The following is a 15,123-nucleotide window of genomic DNA, read 5'->3' as shown; positions in this document are numbered from 1 at the left end:
GAGCTCCAGATGAGAGGAGGGAATGATCAGGTCAAGAGAAAGATGTACAGAGAGGGTTAGAGCGAAAGGGGTTGGCCGAGATGAGCGCATCCAGAGTGTTCCCGGCTGAATGAGTGGGGCCAGAGGGAAGAATAGTGAATGAGAAAGTCACAGAGGTTGCTGAAATGTAAAGCAGTTTCAGGAGAGTCAAGATGGATATTGAATTCTCCAAGGAGGAGAAGCTTAGAGGTAGAAGTCAGGAGAGAGGAGGTGAGGTCGGCCCATTCGGATAGAGAGAGTCAGAGAGATACAAAGCTTGCAGACAAGACATTCAAATGAGGAGTAGGATTGGATAGGTATGATATGATATGATATTTTATTTTATTTATATCGCGCTCATACACAAGTGTTTCAGAGCTTGACCAAGCAAAGGGAGGGGAACAAGGGAGAACAAACACAACGATCTTACTAGGCCCAGTGACATTACGAACGCGCAAGTGCATGGAAAAGGGAAAAAGGGGGAAAGTGTGTGGAGGGGGAGAAGTGGAAATTGCGGAATCAGAGGAGAGAACAGAATAAATAATGAGTGCAATAAATAAATAATAAAGGCAGTGAAAAGTGAAAGTGCAGCCGGCAAGTGGCAAGTGTATGATTAGTCAGATATGGTATATCTGATAAGTGCAGAAGAAGAATGGGGGACTGTATGGCTACAGATACAGATCCCAGTGCAAGGGGTGGCCCGGGGGGGGGGGGCAGTGCAGGAGGGAGGCAGGGTGAGCAGGTGCCTGGGCCCGAAGGACAGAGGGTGGCCATGTGCGCGGTGCAGACAGAGAAAAACAGATTAGCTGGGGAGAGGAGGGGAAAAGGCAGAAGCAAAGAGGAAGGTCTTAAGGTGCTTCCGGAACCGGAGATGGTTCTCCTCAAGTTTCAAGGTGGCCGGGAGGCTGTTCCAAAGGGAGGCCCCAGATCTGCCGCCAGCTCGTTTCTTAGCAAAACGACTGACCCAGAGGGAGTTAGAGGTAGAGGAGCGAAGGGCTCCAGAGGGGAAGTATTTACGGAGGGATATCTGAAGGTATTTTGGACCCAGGCACCAGAAAGCCTTGTGGACAATGAAGAGGGTTTAAAATTGAATGCTTGCATAAACTGGAAGCCAATGAAGGGATTTCAGAGCTGGAGAGATACGATCCCAGGGCTTGAGGCCAAGGACAAGTATCGCAGTCCTGTTATGGATTAGTTGTAAAGGGCAGAGAGTGGAGGCAGGAAGATTTAGAAAGAGGCTGTTGCAGTAGTCCAACCTAGAGAGAACCAGAGCTTGGGAGACAGTGAGCTTCTGAGGGAAGGAGAGGAAAGGCAGCGTCCCTCTAAGGAGATACAGTAAGAATTTTGACTTTTTAGAGACGTCGGAGATGTGTGCGGAGAAGGAAAGTGTGGAGTCAAAGATGACCCTGCGATTCTTAGCCTCGTAGGTAGGGGTAGGAGGAGGGCCAAGGGAGAGACACTGATAGAGGCAGGGATCCATTCAGGCAAAGGGGAGAGGACTGAAACCATATGGAGAGTCCATTGATCTAGAGAGGGAACGACAAAGAGAATGTCAGTAATAGTCTGCCTGGAGAGAGCATGGGCAGAGGATGCCTAGGGGAGGGAGTGAAAAAGAGATCTGCAAGAGCATGAAAAACTCGCCAGGCGTCCTAGCAACCAAGCAGGCACAGATGAGATGAAGGAGGTGCTGTAAGCAAGATTTGAATCCACCAGAGTAGCAGAACTCGTTTCAATGCCCAGGAATAGGGTTTAGGCTTAGTGAGAAAAGTCAAGCAGTATGTACAGGGCCACAGGTACAAGCGGCCAGACATAATCACACAAGAGGGGGTGGAGAGGATACCACACCAGAAATACAAGGCTTCAAATGCAGTTGAGAGGCAGAATACATTACATCTAGATGTGATTTTCCCACAGTACAGCAGAATGCAAAGCTTAGAATGCAGGTCAAAGTAAAAATGACGTCTAGATTCAGTTAACCAGCAACAGTAGAAGCAGCATATTGAGTAGGGCCTGCAGATACAGAATGCTAAGCATCAGGCCGAAGGAGGCTCAGTATAAGAAAGTAAGTAGTGAGAGAAGCTATGAGCCCCCTTTCCTGGATGCTCATGGAACGGTCAGCAAAACAGGACAGTCATAGTTTAGACAGTGGGAACGATGAGGGTGCCCAACAGGAACCCATAGGAAAACAGAAGGCCAGTCCAGTAGAAATTGTTCAAGAACAGGTGTATAGGAAGCTTGAGCAGCTCACACTACGGACCAGATGGATTGCGCGCTACAGGTGTTGGGAGAGAGAAGGAAGAGACTCCCCAAAAACTCTGTGCATCACGGACAGATAGTGGGAGAAGAGCAGCAGCGTGAGTGCGACGGGAGGAGGAGTTAGAGCAAGTGTGCAAGGCGGTTGGTGTAAACTTAGCGAGTTGTGCGCACCGAGATGCTCTTACCCTATGATCAACGGGAAGAAGAGTTGATACCACCAGAGCAGCATGGCAATGCGAAGCAGCATGTCGGCCATGGCCTGCGGGGCTTTAGGAGTGGAACTTTGGTAGGGGGCCGGCATTCGCCTGCCGGATCCCTGATAGGCTGTGAAGGAGAAAGCTGCAGCCAATCACTGCAGTAGCTGGCTGGACACACAAGGCACTCTGGTGCTTGTGTAGTGGGCGGCCATTTTGGAATTTCATATAGCATTTCTTATAGCAGGGGTATAAAGAAAGAATTGCTCAAAGAACAGTTTTTTGACCCGTAACTTGGGTGGATTGGCCTGCCTGAATATACTGTGGCACTATTAGGCGTTAGAGTTAAGTGCATGTATGAATTTGCTTAACCTGTGCTTACCGAAGCGGTTGAAGATCGGGTGACTAAGAGATGCTTGAGGCATATGACAAAGCTCCCTTCAAAAGAAATACCTTTGGTGGGGTTTGAACTTCCAACTAGATCTGCTATTCAGACTTGTCCCCAAACTCAAATTGACAACCTTTCCAGGTCCACTCACTCGGATTCATGGAACTCCACAATGACGCCTGCCTACAACATGAAAAACGTTTTGTGTAACGCTTATTTAAATAAGACCCAAACTGTTCCTTCAAACAATGCAAGCCAGTTTGGAAGAGGGGGTGGGGGGAGAAAACCTGCGGTACAGGCAACTCAGGCAATGGCTAATGAATAAGTAACTTAAATGAAGATACTCAGATTTGTAACTAGTTGGGAGAAAATGATCTTCTCGTGCTCGACTTCAAAATGATTGATTTCTAACATACACAGAATGTTTGGAATCCAATGTGCCTTGAGATAAAATTAACATATAAAAGCTTGGCATAGGGATTTGCAGTGTGGCTTTTCAGGTGAAGACTGAATATTTGCCTTAGGGCGCACAAAGCGTTAATATAATATGCATTCAACACAAGGAACAACATTATACAATGCTCTACAAAGGGTATTGAACTCCCATAATTTCAAAACACTTTCATCACTCAGTGAATAGGTTATGTTGGAGAGGATATGGAGGCACAGGTTCTTTCTTCCATATATGGTGGACTTTTCACAATTGGTTAGATTATTGCAGGTAATTAAACAACTGGCTACAAATTCACACAAGAGGCTTCTGAACGACCTGGTACTTTGCTTATTAATAAGCAGGCCCATAGGCTCAGTGTACCCACTGGCTACTTTTTTAGCGGCAAGACTATTTATTGCAGCCTGTTGAAAATTGAAAGGAGTACCAGATCTTGATAATTGCTATTCTAAATTATGGTCAGTTTAGATAAATGAAAAAATAAAAATAAACATATGCACAAAAATAAAATGAGATGGACAGTTTTTCTTGGTATCTAGAAACCGTTTTTAGACCACATCAAAAAACCTCATAAGGACTATACTTGCCTGCCTAGACTGAGGGCATTAGGCCTTCTTAACATTTCTGGCAGTCAGACAATCGAGATAAAGATGTACAGATATTTGAGCTAACTACTATGCTGAGCCAGATAATGCCAGGTTGTTGAACTATAATGTTGTGTCTTTTATTCTCTGTGGGTTGGAGGGAAGGGAGAGTTACCCATCCACAAGTTGAAGACGTTTATATGATTAATTACTGTTCTTTTTGTATTCCTGTAGCAAGCCATTTATCTATGTAGAGCCCCCCCATTTCTGTCTGATTAAAAAAAAAAAATACTAATAAAAAGTCTGCTCCAAATCTATTTTGGGACTTGAAAGGGACGTGGGGAGAAAAGGACTCAGAACATCTGTTCTAGCCAGACAGACAATCTCTACTAATTCATTTCCAGTTTTGGAAATTTTTCTCCAAAAAGAAAGACTGCATTTTATGCAATCTAGTGTGCCTCTTCTTAAATCACTTCAGACACAGCTGTGTTTGCATGCTGCTTTACCCAGGTATTTTTGAATGAACTATCTTTATTTCAGAGGCGAGAAAATGTCAGGGCACAACTATGTGTACTTTGCAGCATAAGATTACTTGTTTGAAGAATTGTTAATTGTATTCTCACTGATTATTTAAGCTTTCTGAAAGTGAATGGATTATTCAAAATAAATGTCTTGATTGGAACAGAGCTCTATTCACTAATATGACCAGATCTGTTTAAGTGCTTTTAAAACTACAAATCAGAATTACAACAAAAGTCGACAGTGTTTCGTTTTAAATAATAAAAACAGTATGCATTTAAGGAACTTTACAGTTGTGAACTCAGAGTGTGTGGAATGTACTGTAAACACAAATGAGGAAAAATGTAGAACAGGGTTTAGTAATATTTTCCAAACTATTTGCATTGGAAATGCCACGGACGTTCTTAACTCGGCATGCTCAGGGCTATGCCGTGGTTTGAGGAGGGGTGTAATGTAGTCAACTCTTAAAATTATACTTGTCAAAACCTAGCTAACAGAAGCAAGACTTATCAATTTTAAATTAACAGGTCATTTTAGCAAACGATTACATTTGTTTTAAAACCTGAATCGTTCTAGCAAGTGCTGCTTTTGAAAAGCAACAGTAAAATTGAACTGAGACAACATTACAATGTAACAGTTAAACTTTCAATGGCATGACAAAATTCACTTACCTTTTTTGGGACACAGCCAACATTTACCTAAAAGAGGCAAAAAATAAAAATTAGTGCAATTCTTAACATTAACAAAAAACACAAGCTTTATTCCTTGCATTTAGGGTGTTTTATATAGGAGTCGATTGTGAAAGTTATGGTTGTCCAACGAAAGATATATATTGTGGATAAATAAACCACATTTTAAGAAATATTCAGTGACGCCATCTCTCTGCAATACGAACAGAATATATGCCCAGTCAATGCCATGGAATGGCTTCTGCATTTCGAGACTCAGAACGTCATCAATCTCCAGATGATAAAATATTAGGTTCATTGGTGTATGTAACTAGAATATAACAGTCTTGATGGTTAGAGATTAGTTTGGACATTGTTCCCGACAGTCAGGATGATATATTATTTACAGTTTATGCATCTGTATAAATGAGTGAAGATGGTCTACACTACCCAAATTCCGCCAAACTCCATGTCAGGGTTCAGCAATAGAATTATTGCCTCTCATGTGGATGGGAGTAAAGTAATCTTTGAATGCGTCCTGGAACACCTCATGCAGTATAGGTAATTAGTAGCTCTTCGAATATGGCATAAAAGTCAATAAGGAGGCATTATCCCATTGGAGGTGGCCATTTCGATATGTACCCAACAGCCCATGCAATGTTCCGTTTACATATTCAGATACCTAGTATTTAGGTGGCCTCTCCAGAGATAAAGGGCAACCCAGCCTTGTCAAGCAGACCTGCACATTTCTCCTCATCCACTGAAATCTGCTGCGTTGAAATTGCCTTATAAGGAAATGGAGGGTGCACAGGTCTCCCGCATATTTATTTGCGGTGAAATGTGTTAAAATAAACTCTAACAAATGGGCATCGAGCAAATTGCTGCGAGGAAACATCGTAAAACCATGTGGCCTTACCGCCCATGTTGATCCTTAATTAACTCTATAACTCTCTCCTGCCCACCCACCAAGCAAAGTCTTGGTAAGAGTCAGCGTTCTTCCAACTACTGGATTAATGTGTTCACGTACTTAATGGGGCATTTTAACTGATCAGTGCTGCTCAAAAAAAACTTCTCAACTCCACCCTCCCCACAAGATATAAACATGTAGAATACCCTCAAAGATTATCCCTGGTCGGTAATAGGTATCACAACAACACTGCCTCTCTGCCTGCCCTCTACACAAATGATCACACATCAATCATCTGGACACATGTTGATATAGTCCTAATGATCAGAAAGAACACTAGCTCCCCATCACTGACTGTACGCCCTCCTCATCTAAATATATAGTTGCCTAACTTCTAGCTATCACCCTACTTACCATCCTCATCATTTGCTGCCTCCTGGCAGACTCCACCTCTTTTTCTTGGATCTAGAGGCTCCTTGAAACTCTCCTGGCTGATGTTCCTAAAGTCATAATGGGTGACCTCAACCAATCAATAATGACAAGAGGACCATCAGCTACAGCTGGACTCTACTCTCGTTGATCACTTAACGGTCAACCTGTATAATCTCCCTATTCACACCCATTAGTACAATGTTCCCATTCCCCCTCATGATGACCTGCTCCTTCTTTGGTAACCAGAAGAAAATTGAACCCAGACTACATGGTTCCTACCTGAACCGAGTCAAGTTCTACCTTAAAGCCTTCTCTCTTTCACTTGCCCAATTTATTGTACTTCCATTTGATAAGTTCAACAATGCATCGGCTACCTCCTTTGATTGTCACCATCTTTGCACATTCACTACTCCTTCCCCTCTTCTTCAACCATGGATTCCACAGCCATCCAACAGCGAAGGACAACCATGCACACCCAACTGAGCTGCAGGTGTAAACGTTTTTCCCCAATCCTGCCTAAAAGATTGTCTCTTTGCCCTCACTACTGTTCTTGACCAATTCTCCTACTATACGGACCTTAACCTCTGCTCACACCCCGCACAAACTATTCATGGACCTCCAAGCCATGCTGCCCCCCTACCAATGTTCCCCATCCTCCGTCTGCTGATGGCTGCTCTTAGTACTCTGCCAACATCACTAACATATGTGACAGTCTGCATCACCCCCCATCACTGCCTCCCATTCCTGCCTTCTTTCCACCAGCCGACACTCACACTCTTTCCTCACTCTCCCACTCTTTCCTCACTCTCCTACTTCTTCCCTACTTGCCCCACTGAACTCTTACCTCACCTCGATTCAGCCAACGCATCGTATTCTTCCACTGCACCTTTTAAACTGTAAATGATTAAATAACTTGCACCATTACATCCTCTTACTTCTCCTCTTTCCTCGATCCCCCTCTACTGCTATTCCTGCCTGATACAAAATAGTCATGGTCATTCCCATATTAAAGAAGCACGCTGAGGACGATAACAATCCCCTTTCTACAGATCAATCACTCACATGCTCTACCATTCCAAAATCATTTACTGAGAGGTCTTTGATCACATTGTTAATCAACTTGATGTCCTCATACTATGTGATCCTCTCCAAACAGGATTTTGAAGTAAACACTGCTCCCGACCAGTTCAATGACTTGCTGACCAACACTTCCTCACACTCAACTTATCTCCAGCCTCCTTTTAGTTGCTCTCGCCAAAGCCTTTAACACAGTGGATCATCCCTCTGACAAACCCTCTCCTCCTTTAGATTTCAGGAAACACTACTTAACTGGGTAGCATCCTACCTATCTGACCGCTCCTTCTCAATCCCATGGAACTCAATTCCTCATACCCCAAACCAACCCGACTTGGTGTTCAAAGATCAGCCATCGGCCTACTCCTCTTCAAGCTCTACACTTCGTTTCTAGGTAAACCTTTAGTGACCAAATTGTACACATAAAACCCACCCACATAATATTGATCTACATAATAACCATCATGTTTCCATTTTGCATAATTCCCCAATCTACCCCTTGTACAAGAGGTTCCTTTATCAAATTCAATGAAGGTCTAGCCAAACTTGGCTGCCAGCGCACAATCCGATCCCATGCCCCAGCAAATTTCTTCCCTCACTACCACCATTCCCCATACAAACAGTACCTTTAAACAATACCTCCTCCAATACCATGATCAAAGCATTCCCAGCCTTCACCAGCTCTAGTCACAACACCACTAAATAGCCCAGACCCAATGAGATGCTTAATTAGACTATAGCCACCTTGGGTATTGAAAGGCTAAATAGAACCAAAACTAATAATACCCCAAGAGTTACCACCCTCTCCTCAACCACAAATACACTTACCAGACCAGGTACCTATTCACAAAATTGCCAACATAAAAATCATCCCAAGAATCCTACCAAACCCTAAACTAGCTCCAAAACCAATATTCACACCCCTAACCAAGGTAATACGCCGAGGAATACTCCACCTCGCGCCCCGTACCCACTCTCAAAGGTGCATTGATCAATGCAAGATCCCTCGGGGCTCATGCAATAGAAATCCACGGCCTAATAGTAGACCAACAACTTAACATACTGGTAGTTACCGAAACATGGTTACACCCTGCTGCGGGCCCGCTCCTAGCACTTGTTATTCCCCCAGGATTCAGTATCCTCAGAACAGAAAGGACCAACACTCAAAGAGGCGGAGTTGCCTTCATAGCCAGAACATCCTTGCAAATCAGAGCCTGCCCACTGGCACAAATTCCAGGCTAGGAACTCCTACTAGCAAAATACACACCCAACCCTAAAACCACCACCAACTTCCTGGTAGTGTATAGATCGCCAAACAAAAATTCTCATCCTAACCTGCATATCCCCCTACTTTTAACGCCCATCGTTAAACCTAACATGAAATGCATCATCCTCGGAGACATCAATCTAGGATTCAGTGATCCCCTAGATGCTGATGCATCAGCCTTCCACACAGCTATGTCTGATATGAACTTTGCACCGCTCATAAAGGAACCCACTCACTCCAAAGGAAGAATTTTGGACTGGCTCCTCACCCTGAATTCACAAGTCACCATTGACTCAATCCTCCCTGTAGAATGGTCAGATCACTTTGTTATCAATTTCACATTAAATAACAATAGCACAAACCATACTCCCCCTAAAAAAACAATACCTTTGGTACTAGAAACATCAAATAGCTCACAGCAGATAATCTGTCCCCCACCCTGCTTGCAGCACTACCCAATACCTACACTGACACCAATAATCCAAGTTACCTAGCAGAACGCTACCAACAAAGCCTCACCCACACTATCGAACTACTCGCTCCCACTATCACCAAAACTCGTAAACCAAATAAACGATCGTGCTTTTAGTTCAACGAGGAACTAGACACCCTGAGACACATAAAAAGATCACTGGAACACATCCACAGAAAACAAAACCCCAGACTCAGCAAAAGCCTTTGAAGAAGCCAACAAAAAATACAAAGCAACCATAATTAGTCATAAAACAAATGCCTTTAACGTTCGTATCACTAATGCCTCCTCAGACAGCAAGGAACTATTCTCTATCCTTAGAGAATTAGAAAATCCATGCCAAGATACAGCACCCACGAACACTAGTAAAGCCTGGTGCACTACTATACAAGATGCACTAGCAGCTAAAATCCTACTACTACAAAAGAACATCAATTAATAGCAAAACAAACACTCCTTGGCTCCACCTACCATCATAGCTAACCTACCCAATTCGACTCTAGGTAATCTATTTCACTTCACGCCGGTATAACACAAAGAAGTTTCAGACACCACAGCCAAACTCAAAGCATCTAACTGTAAAGAAGACCAATTCCCATCCCACCTAGTCAAACTATGCGCCCCCAACCTCACACCCATTATCACTGAATTTATCAATGCCTCATTCTCCACCAACAGTCCCCACCAGCCTCAAAAAAGCATGGGTGACCCTGCTACTAATAAAACCAACGCTAGACCCCTCAACCCCCACCAACTACCAACCGATCACAATGGTTCCGTTTCTTCTAAAAATAATAGACACAATAGCCTACTCCCAAATACAAAATCACCTAGAACAGCATCAACTACTGGGGGACCGAAAGTAAGGATTCCGCCCAAATGATAGCACAGAGACAGCTCTTCTCAATTTAAAAATCCAAATGGATGCCACTAGAGAAAGAGGCAAACTCTGCCTACTAATGCTATTGGATCTATCAGCAGCATTTGATTTGGTTGACCATGACCAACTCTGCGGCTCACTAGCCAACAACTTCAACCTATCCAAGGATGCCACTGACTGGATCAAATCCTTTCTAGCAGACAGGACATCAAGAGTTTCCATCAGCAAAGAATCAGCTGACTCCATACAAGTCCCCATAGGTGTCCCGCAAGGCTCCTGCCTATCCCCCACCCTCTATAATGCATATACTAAGCTTCTCTTTGCAGCACTGGATGCAATGGGTGTCATCTACACCAACTTTGCAGATGACACCCAGATCCTCATCCCATTAACAGGAAACCACGAGCATTACTCACTGCTCATCAATCAAATCTATTCACTCATCCAAAACTGGATGGCTAACAATAGCCTTTGCCTCAATGATGACAAAACAGAGCTACTCATTCTAGGTTCTTCCGCCAAAATTGATGCTCTTCAGCCTGCCTATAAATCGTTCATCATTGATGGTACTACAATCCCAGTACTCAAAATAGTTGAGACACTTGGTGTTTACCTAGACGCCACGCTAAATATGTCAAAACAGGTTAACATTCTAGCCTCCTCCACCTCCTATACATCCAAACTTATCTCTCTTAGTCGCAAATTCCTCTCACCGGAAAACTGTGTTACATTAGCAAGAGCACTCATACTCGACTATTGTAACATCCTCCTCCTTGGCACTTCCAAAACCAATATAGCTAAACTTCAATGTATGCAGAATAAAGCCCTCCGAGCTGCTCTAGGCATAAAACAATCAGAACACATCTCAAACCGCAAGATAGACAACCACTGGCTCCCCATCCAAGCAAGGATAATATTCAAAACCCTAAGCATTACGCATAAATGCATTGCCAACAAAGCTACCAAATACCTCATCAACACAGTCAAGAAGAAATCCCAAACTAGACCACTCAGATCCAATAACAACTCTAACCTAGAAGTACCCCGTTATAAAAGAGAAAAAGCGGGGGGCAGTAGCTTCAAAGTCCTCGCTCCCACACATTGGAATTCCCTACCTACCAACATCAAAAATGAAACTTCGTACCCACAATTTAAAAAAACTACTGAAAACATGGCTATTTAATTAATATTAAACAGAGCTAAGACCATAGACTATTTTAAACCTTAATCATCACTTGTATATATGCTGTACGTAATACCATCTCTGCTTTTGTTTTCCTGTCTGTTATTTTGTAAGCTTGTATTGACCCACTGTCTGTAACTACGCTGCAATACCTCCGGGTCTGGGCATATAACAAATGTAATAAAATAAAATAAAAACTAAACAATAACACCTCTATGTTGACAACACCCAGATCTTTTTCGTCCTTCACCTCTGCCATCGTGGAACGAATCACCAGTTGTCTCACAGTTATCTGACACTGGACAACCCTTTGCTAGACTCCAAGATGGAAATCGTCTTCCTCCCTGCTAACAATGCCAACCCCACGCTCCAAACACATTCCCTCCTGATCTTTTCACCCAGTCACCCAAGGCTCGCAACTTAGTGGTCCTCTTTTACCACACCTTTAGACTCTAACATTTTATCATAAACACTGCCATTGCTGCTAGGATCAACCTTCCTTATACAAGCAAAAACCTCCCCCACCTCAGATACCACTTCTCTAAAACTCTGATCACTACCCTCATGCTCAGAGACTGGATGGTTCAAGCACACTCATTGGCCTTGCCCTCTATGCCTTCTCCCTTCTAAAAAAACGTTTTCAACTTGGCCATATGCACCAAATACAAAATACTAACCAGATCTCTAGTGTAGGCAGATAAAATTCCTGCAGTAGGTCACAAGAGTATAAAACAAAATGGTGCATTGCAAGGCACTTTTTAAATAAAATAAAAATGTCTGAGGTTTTTTTCTAAACAGCAAATTATTCCCTTCCAACCTAAGGGTGGTAGGCAGCTCATTCAAATGATTGCACCGGCAGTGCCCAATATTCTTACTGGTAAGGATGCTGGATAGGTACAAATGAGTTGCGGATGTTTGGAGCGGCGTGAGGCATTACTTTTATCTTCTGTTTGAGATCATTGAGCCTGGTGCCTCAGTAAGCTTGGTGGATAATGCTGAGAGTTTTGAATCTGACCAGAGTAACCATAAGGGGCCAGCATAGGGACTTCAAAGCTGCTGTGATATGGTCTCTGGATCGAAACCCTAGGATAAGTCTAGCAGCCATATTTTGGAACATCTGGATTTGAAGGCATCTATGTGGAGGCCTTTTTAGTAACGCACCCGGAAGTGAAGAATGGCTCTCGCCACCGCCACTTGATCTGATTTGATTTTGGCATTTTGAATGTTCATACCTTGTAGGGTCTGGGAAGAAACTGCATCTGGGCGCTGACGATAATTAACAACTTTGAAAGCCTCAGCTGCACCGACCTGGCCACCAATTGGCTGCTGCCCCTTACTTCCTGGCCAATGAGAGCCGGCAGGCGAGAGCCGGCCTCCACACGAAGGCAGTCACACAAAGGCTACCCCTGTCTTGAACCTGTCCGGAGCCAAGGAGCCTGGGGCCCCGACCGCTGCCCTCCGCTCTGCTCAAGGTAAGCCACCCACCATCCACTCCAGTCAACGAAACTTTAACCTTTCTGGTCGCCGCTTCATCACTGCATGCCTTCTCTCTCTGTAAACTTTGCCGGCTACTTCCTCAACAGAACCGCAAGACTGCGTTATCTGCACACTGGCATCCCACTTCTTAAAAGTGCAGTCCTTACAGTGACTTGCAGTTCCCACCGATGTGCATTGCAATGCTTACTGCTGGTTCACCCCACAACTGCATTTAGTCTGTTGTCACCTACTTGACTCTTGGCAATACTAGCCACTTAGTAACTGTATCTAGACTGTTGTAACTTGACTGACTACTGCCTCTTAGCTACATATTCATCACCTAGGTGCCTTGGTTGCTCAAAATTGATTATAGATGACCCATTGCCTGCGCATATTGCAATTGACCTCATTCTCAGATCCTGCATGTCACTGCATTCCTACTACTGAATTTCATTTTATTTCTGTGCTGTACATTGTACCTCCCACTGTCACCAGTGTCATAGGCCTTTCTTGTGCTCTGCAGTCACTAGTGTTTTAGGCCCTTGTGATAAAGTCGAACCTAGATGTCAATTTGCCGAATATCCCCATTGCATCTCTACAACTTAAATGCACTAAAATGTACTAAATGTTAGCTCACTGCACTCCCAGTCAGTGCTCTCCAGTCATTAGTGTTTTAGGTCTTTGTGCTAAAGTCGAATCTAGATGTCAATTTGCCTGACTATCCCCATTGCATCTCTACAATACTAAATGTTAGCTCACTGTACTTCCCTGTCATCAGTGTCTTAGGCATCTCCACAATGTAAAGGTACTAAATGTTAGTTCACTGTACCTCCCAGTCATTAACGACTCAAGCATAGTACTGAAGTATCTGCTACCAAACTTAATATCTAGACGCCAGCTCACAGTATGCTCCTGGCATAGTCAGAAAATGTCACCACCTGCCTCACTAAAGTCACCTTGACCCGAATACTTTTCACCGCTATATCCAGTATAATGGCCTCTACTCTCAAAACCAGCCCTCCCAAGGATAGAAACCTGAGACTTAGGTCCAGACTACCTAGCATCTATGAACCTGTAGGAAACTATCAGAATAACGCCAACAGATGCACTACTACCCAACCAAAAAACCTGCACCCCCCAGTCAAGCAATCCACCTACACCGGTGATCAAACTTCTACTATAACTTGCACAACTACAGATACCCTACCACTTAAAACCTGCCAAACTAGCAAACCCAATAGTTCTCTACTCTACTAGGATCCCTCATTAATGTGAGATCAGTGGTGACCCATGCCGCAGAAATTGCTGACATCCTAAATAGTGACAATTTGGACCTATTGGCCATAACTGAGACTTGGCTTCACGAGGCCGCAGGACCAACACTAATGCTAGCAGTGCCCGATAAATATCAAATTCTCAGAGCTGACAGGCCAAATGCCAGAGGCAGTGGACTGGCCATCATCGTCAAATCTACCCATCCCATCAGACTTGCCACATCAGTCTCCTACTCATCCTGTGAAGTACTCACAGCCAAAATGACCCTCTCTAACAACCGCACGCTCTCATTCCACTTGATTTATAGACCACCAGGGCCACTAGGCACCTTTGAAGACCATTTAACTAGCCTTATAGCCAACAACACCAAAGACCACTCCCAAACCCTAGTATTGGGAGACTTTAACCTTGGCTTTAATGAAACTGGCAATAAACACGTAGAGTCAGTTGCAGCCCTGCTCAAGGACCACGGCCTTGATCAAAAAGTCCTCTCCCCCACCCACATCAAAGGAAGGACCCTTGATTGGGTATTGGAACTGAACTGCAACATCAGTATCACCGATATTGCTCCACAAACATGGACTGCTCACTATCTAATAACCTTCTCTGCCACTCTAGATCTCCTTAGCCCCAAAATCAACAACATGGTTCCCCCTCTCCCAACCAGAAGTAAGAAGGACATGACTGCTGAAAATATTAACCCTCTCCTCCTTCCAGCCATATCGGGATTGGAAAGTAACAACCCGGACACCTTGGTAAATACTTTCAATGATGCTATGACCAAAGCATTAGACGCAGTTGCTCCAGCCAAATTACGTAAAGCTAAACAGGAAGCCCACTTAAATGCCTGGTTTACGCCCCACCACAAATCTCTAAGACTACAAAAAAAGAAAGCTCCAATCCATCTGGCGCCACTCACCCACTGAATACAACAAAAACAACCTAACCGAATTTGCCTAATCTTACAAAAAAGAGATTATCAAAACCAAGAAGAACACCTTTAATGACAGGATCGCAAAAGCCAACTCTAATACTAAAGAGCTCTTCGCCATCCTCCGCGAATTGGAATCCCCTATTCA

At 43.8% G+C, this 15,123-nt stretch overlaps 1 protein-coding gene across 1 annotated transcript in view; it reads right to left on the bottom strand.

Annotated features, from left to right (window-relative positions):
- Positions 1-15,123, bottom strand: part of GSR (glutathione-disulfide reductase) — a 557,956-nt gene that overhangs the window by 507,473 nt on the left and 35,360 nt on the right. The window contains exon 2 of the mRNA XM_069626169.1: positions 5,082-5,108. Coding sequence (XP_069482270.1) covers positions 5,082-5,108 — 27 coding nt within the window. The remainder of the gene's footprint in view (positions 1-5,081; positions 5,109-15,123) is intronic.

This window comes from Ambystoma mexicanum, chromosome 6p (assembly GCF_040938575.1).
Source record: "Ambystoma mexicanum isolate Mex_15411 chromosome 6p, UKY_AmexF1_1, whole genome shotgun sequence".
Classification (NCBI taxonomy): domain Eukaryota; kingdom Metazoa; phylum Chordata; class Amphibia; order Caudata; family Ambystomatidae; genus Ambystoma; species Ambystoma mexicanum.
This window is presented reverse-complemented; position numbering and strand designations above follow the sequence as displayed.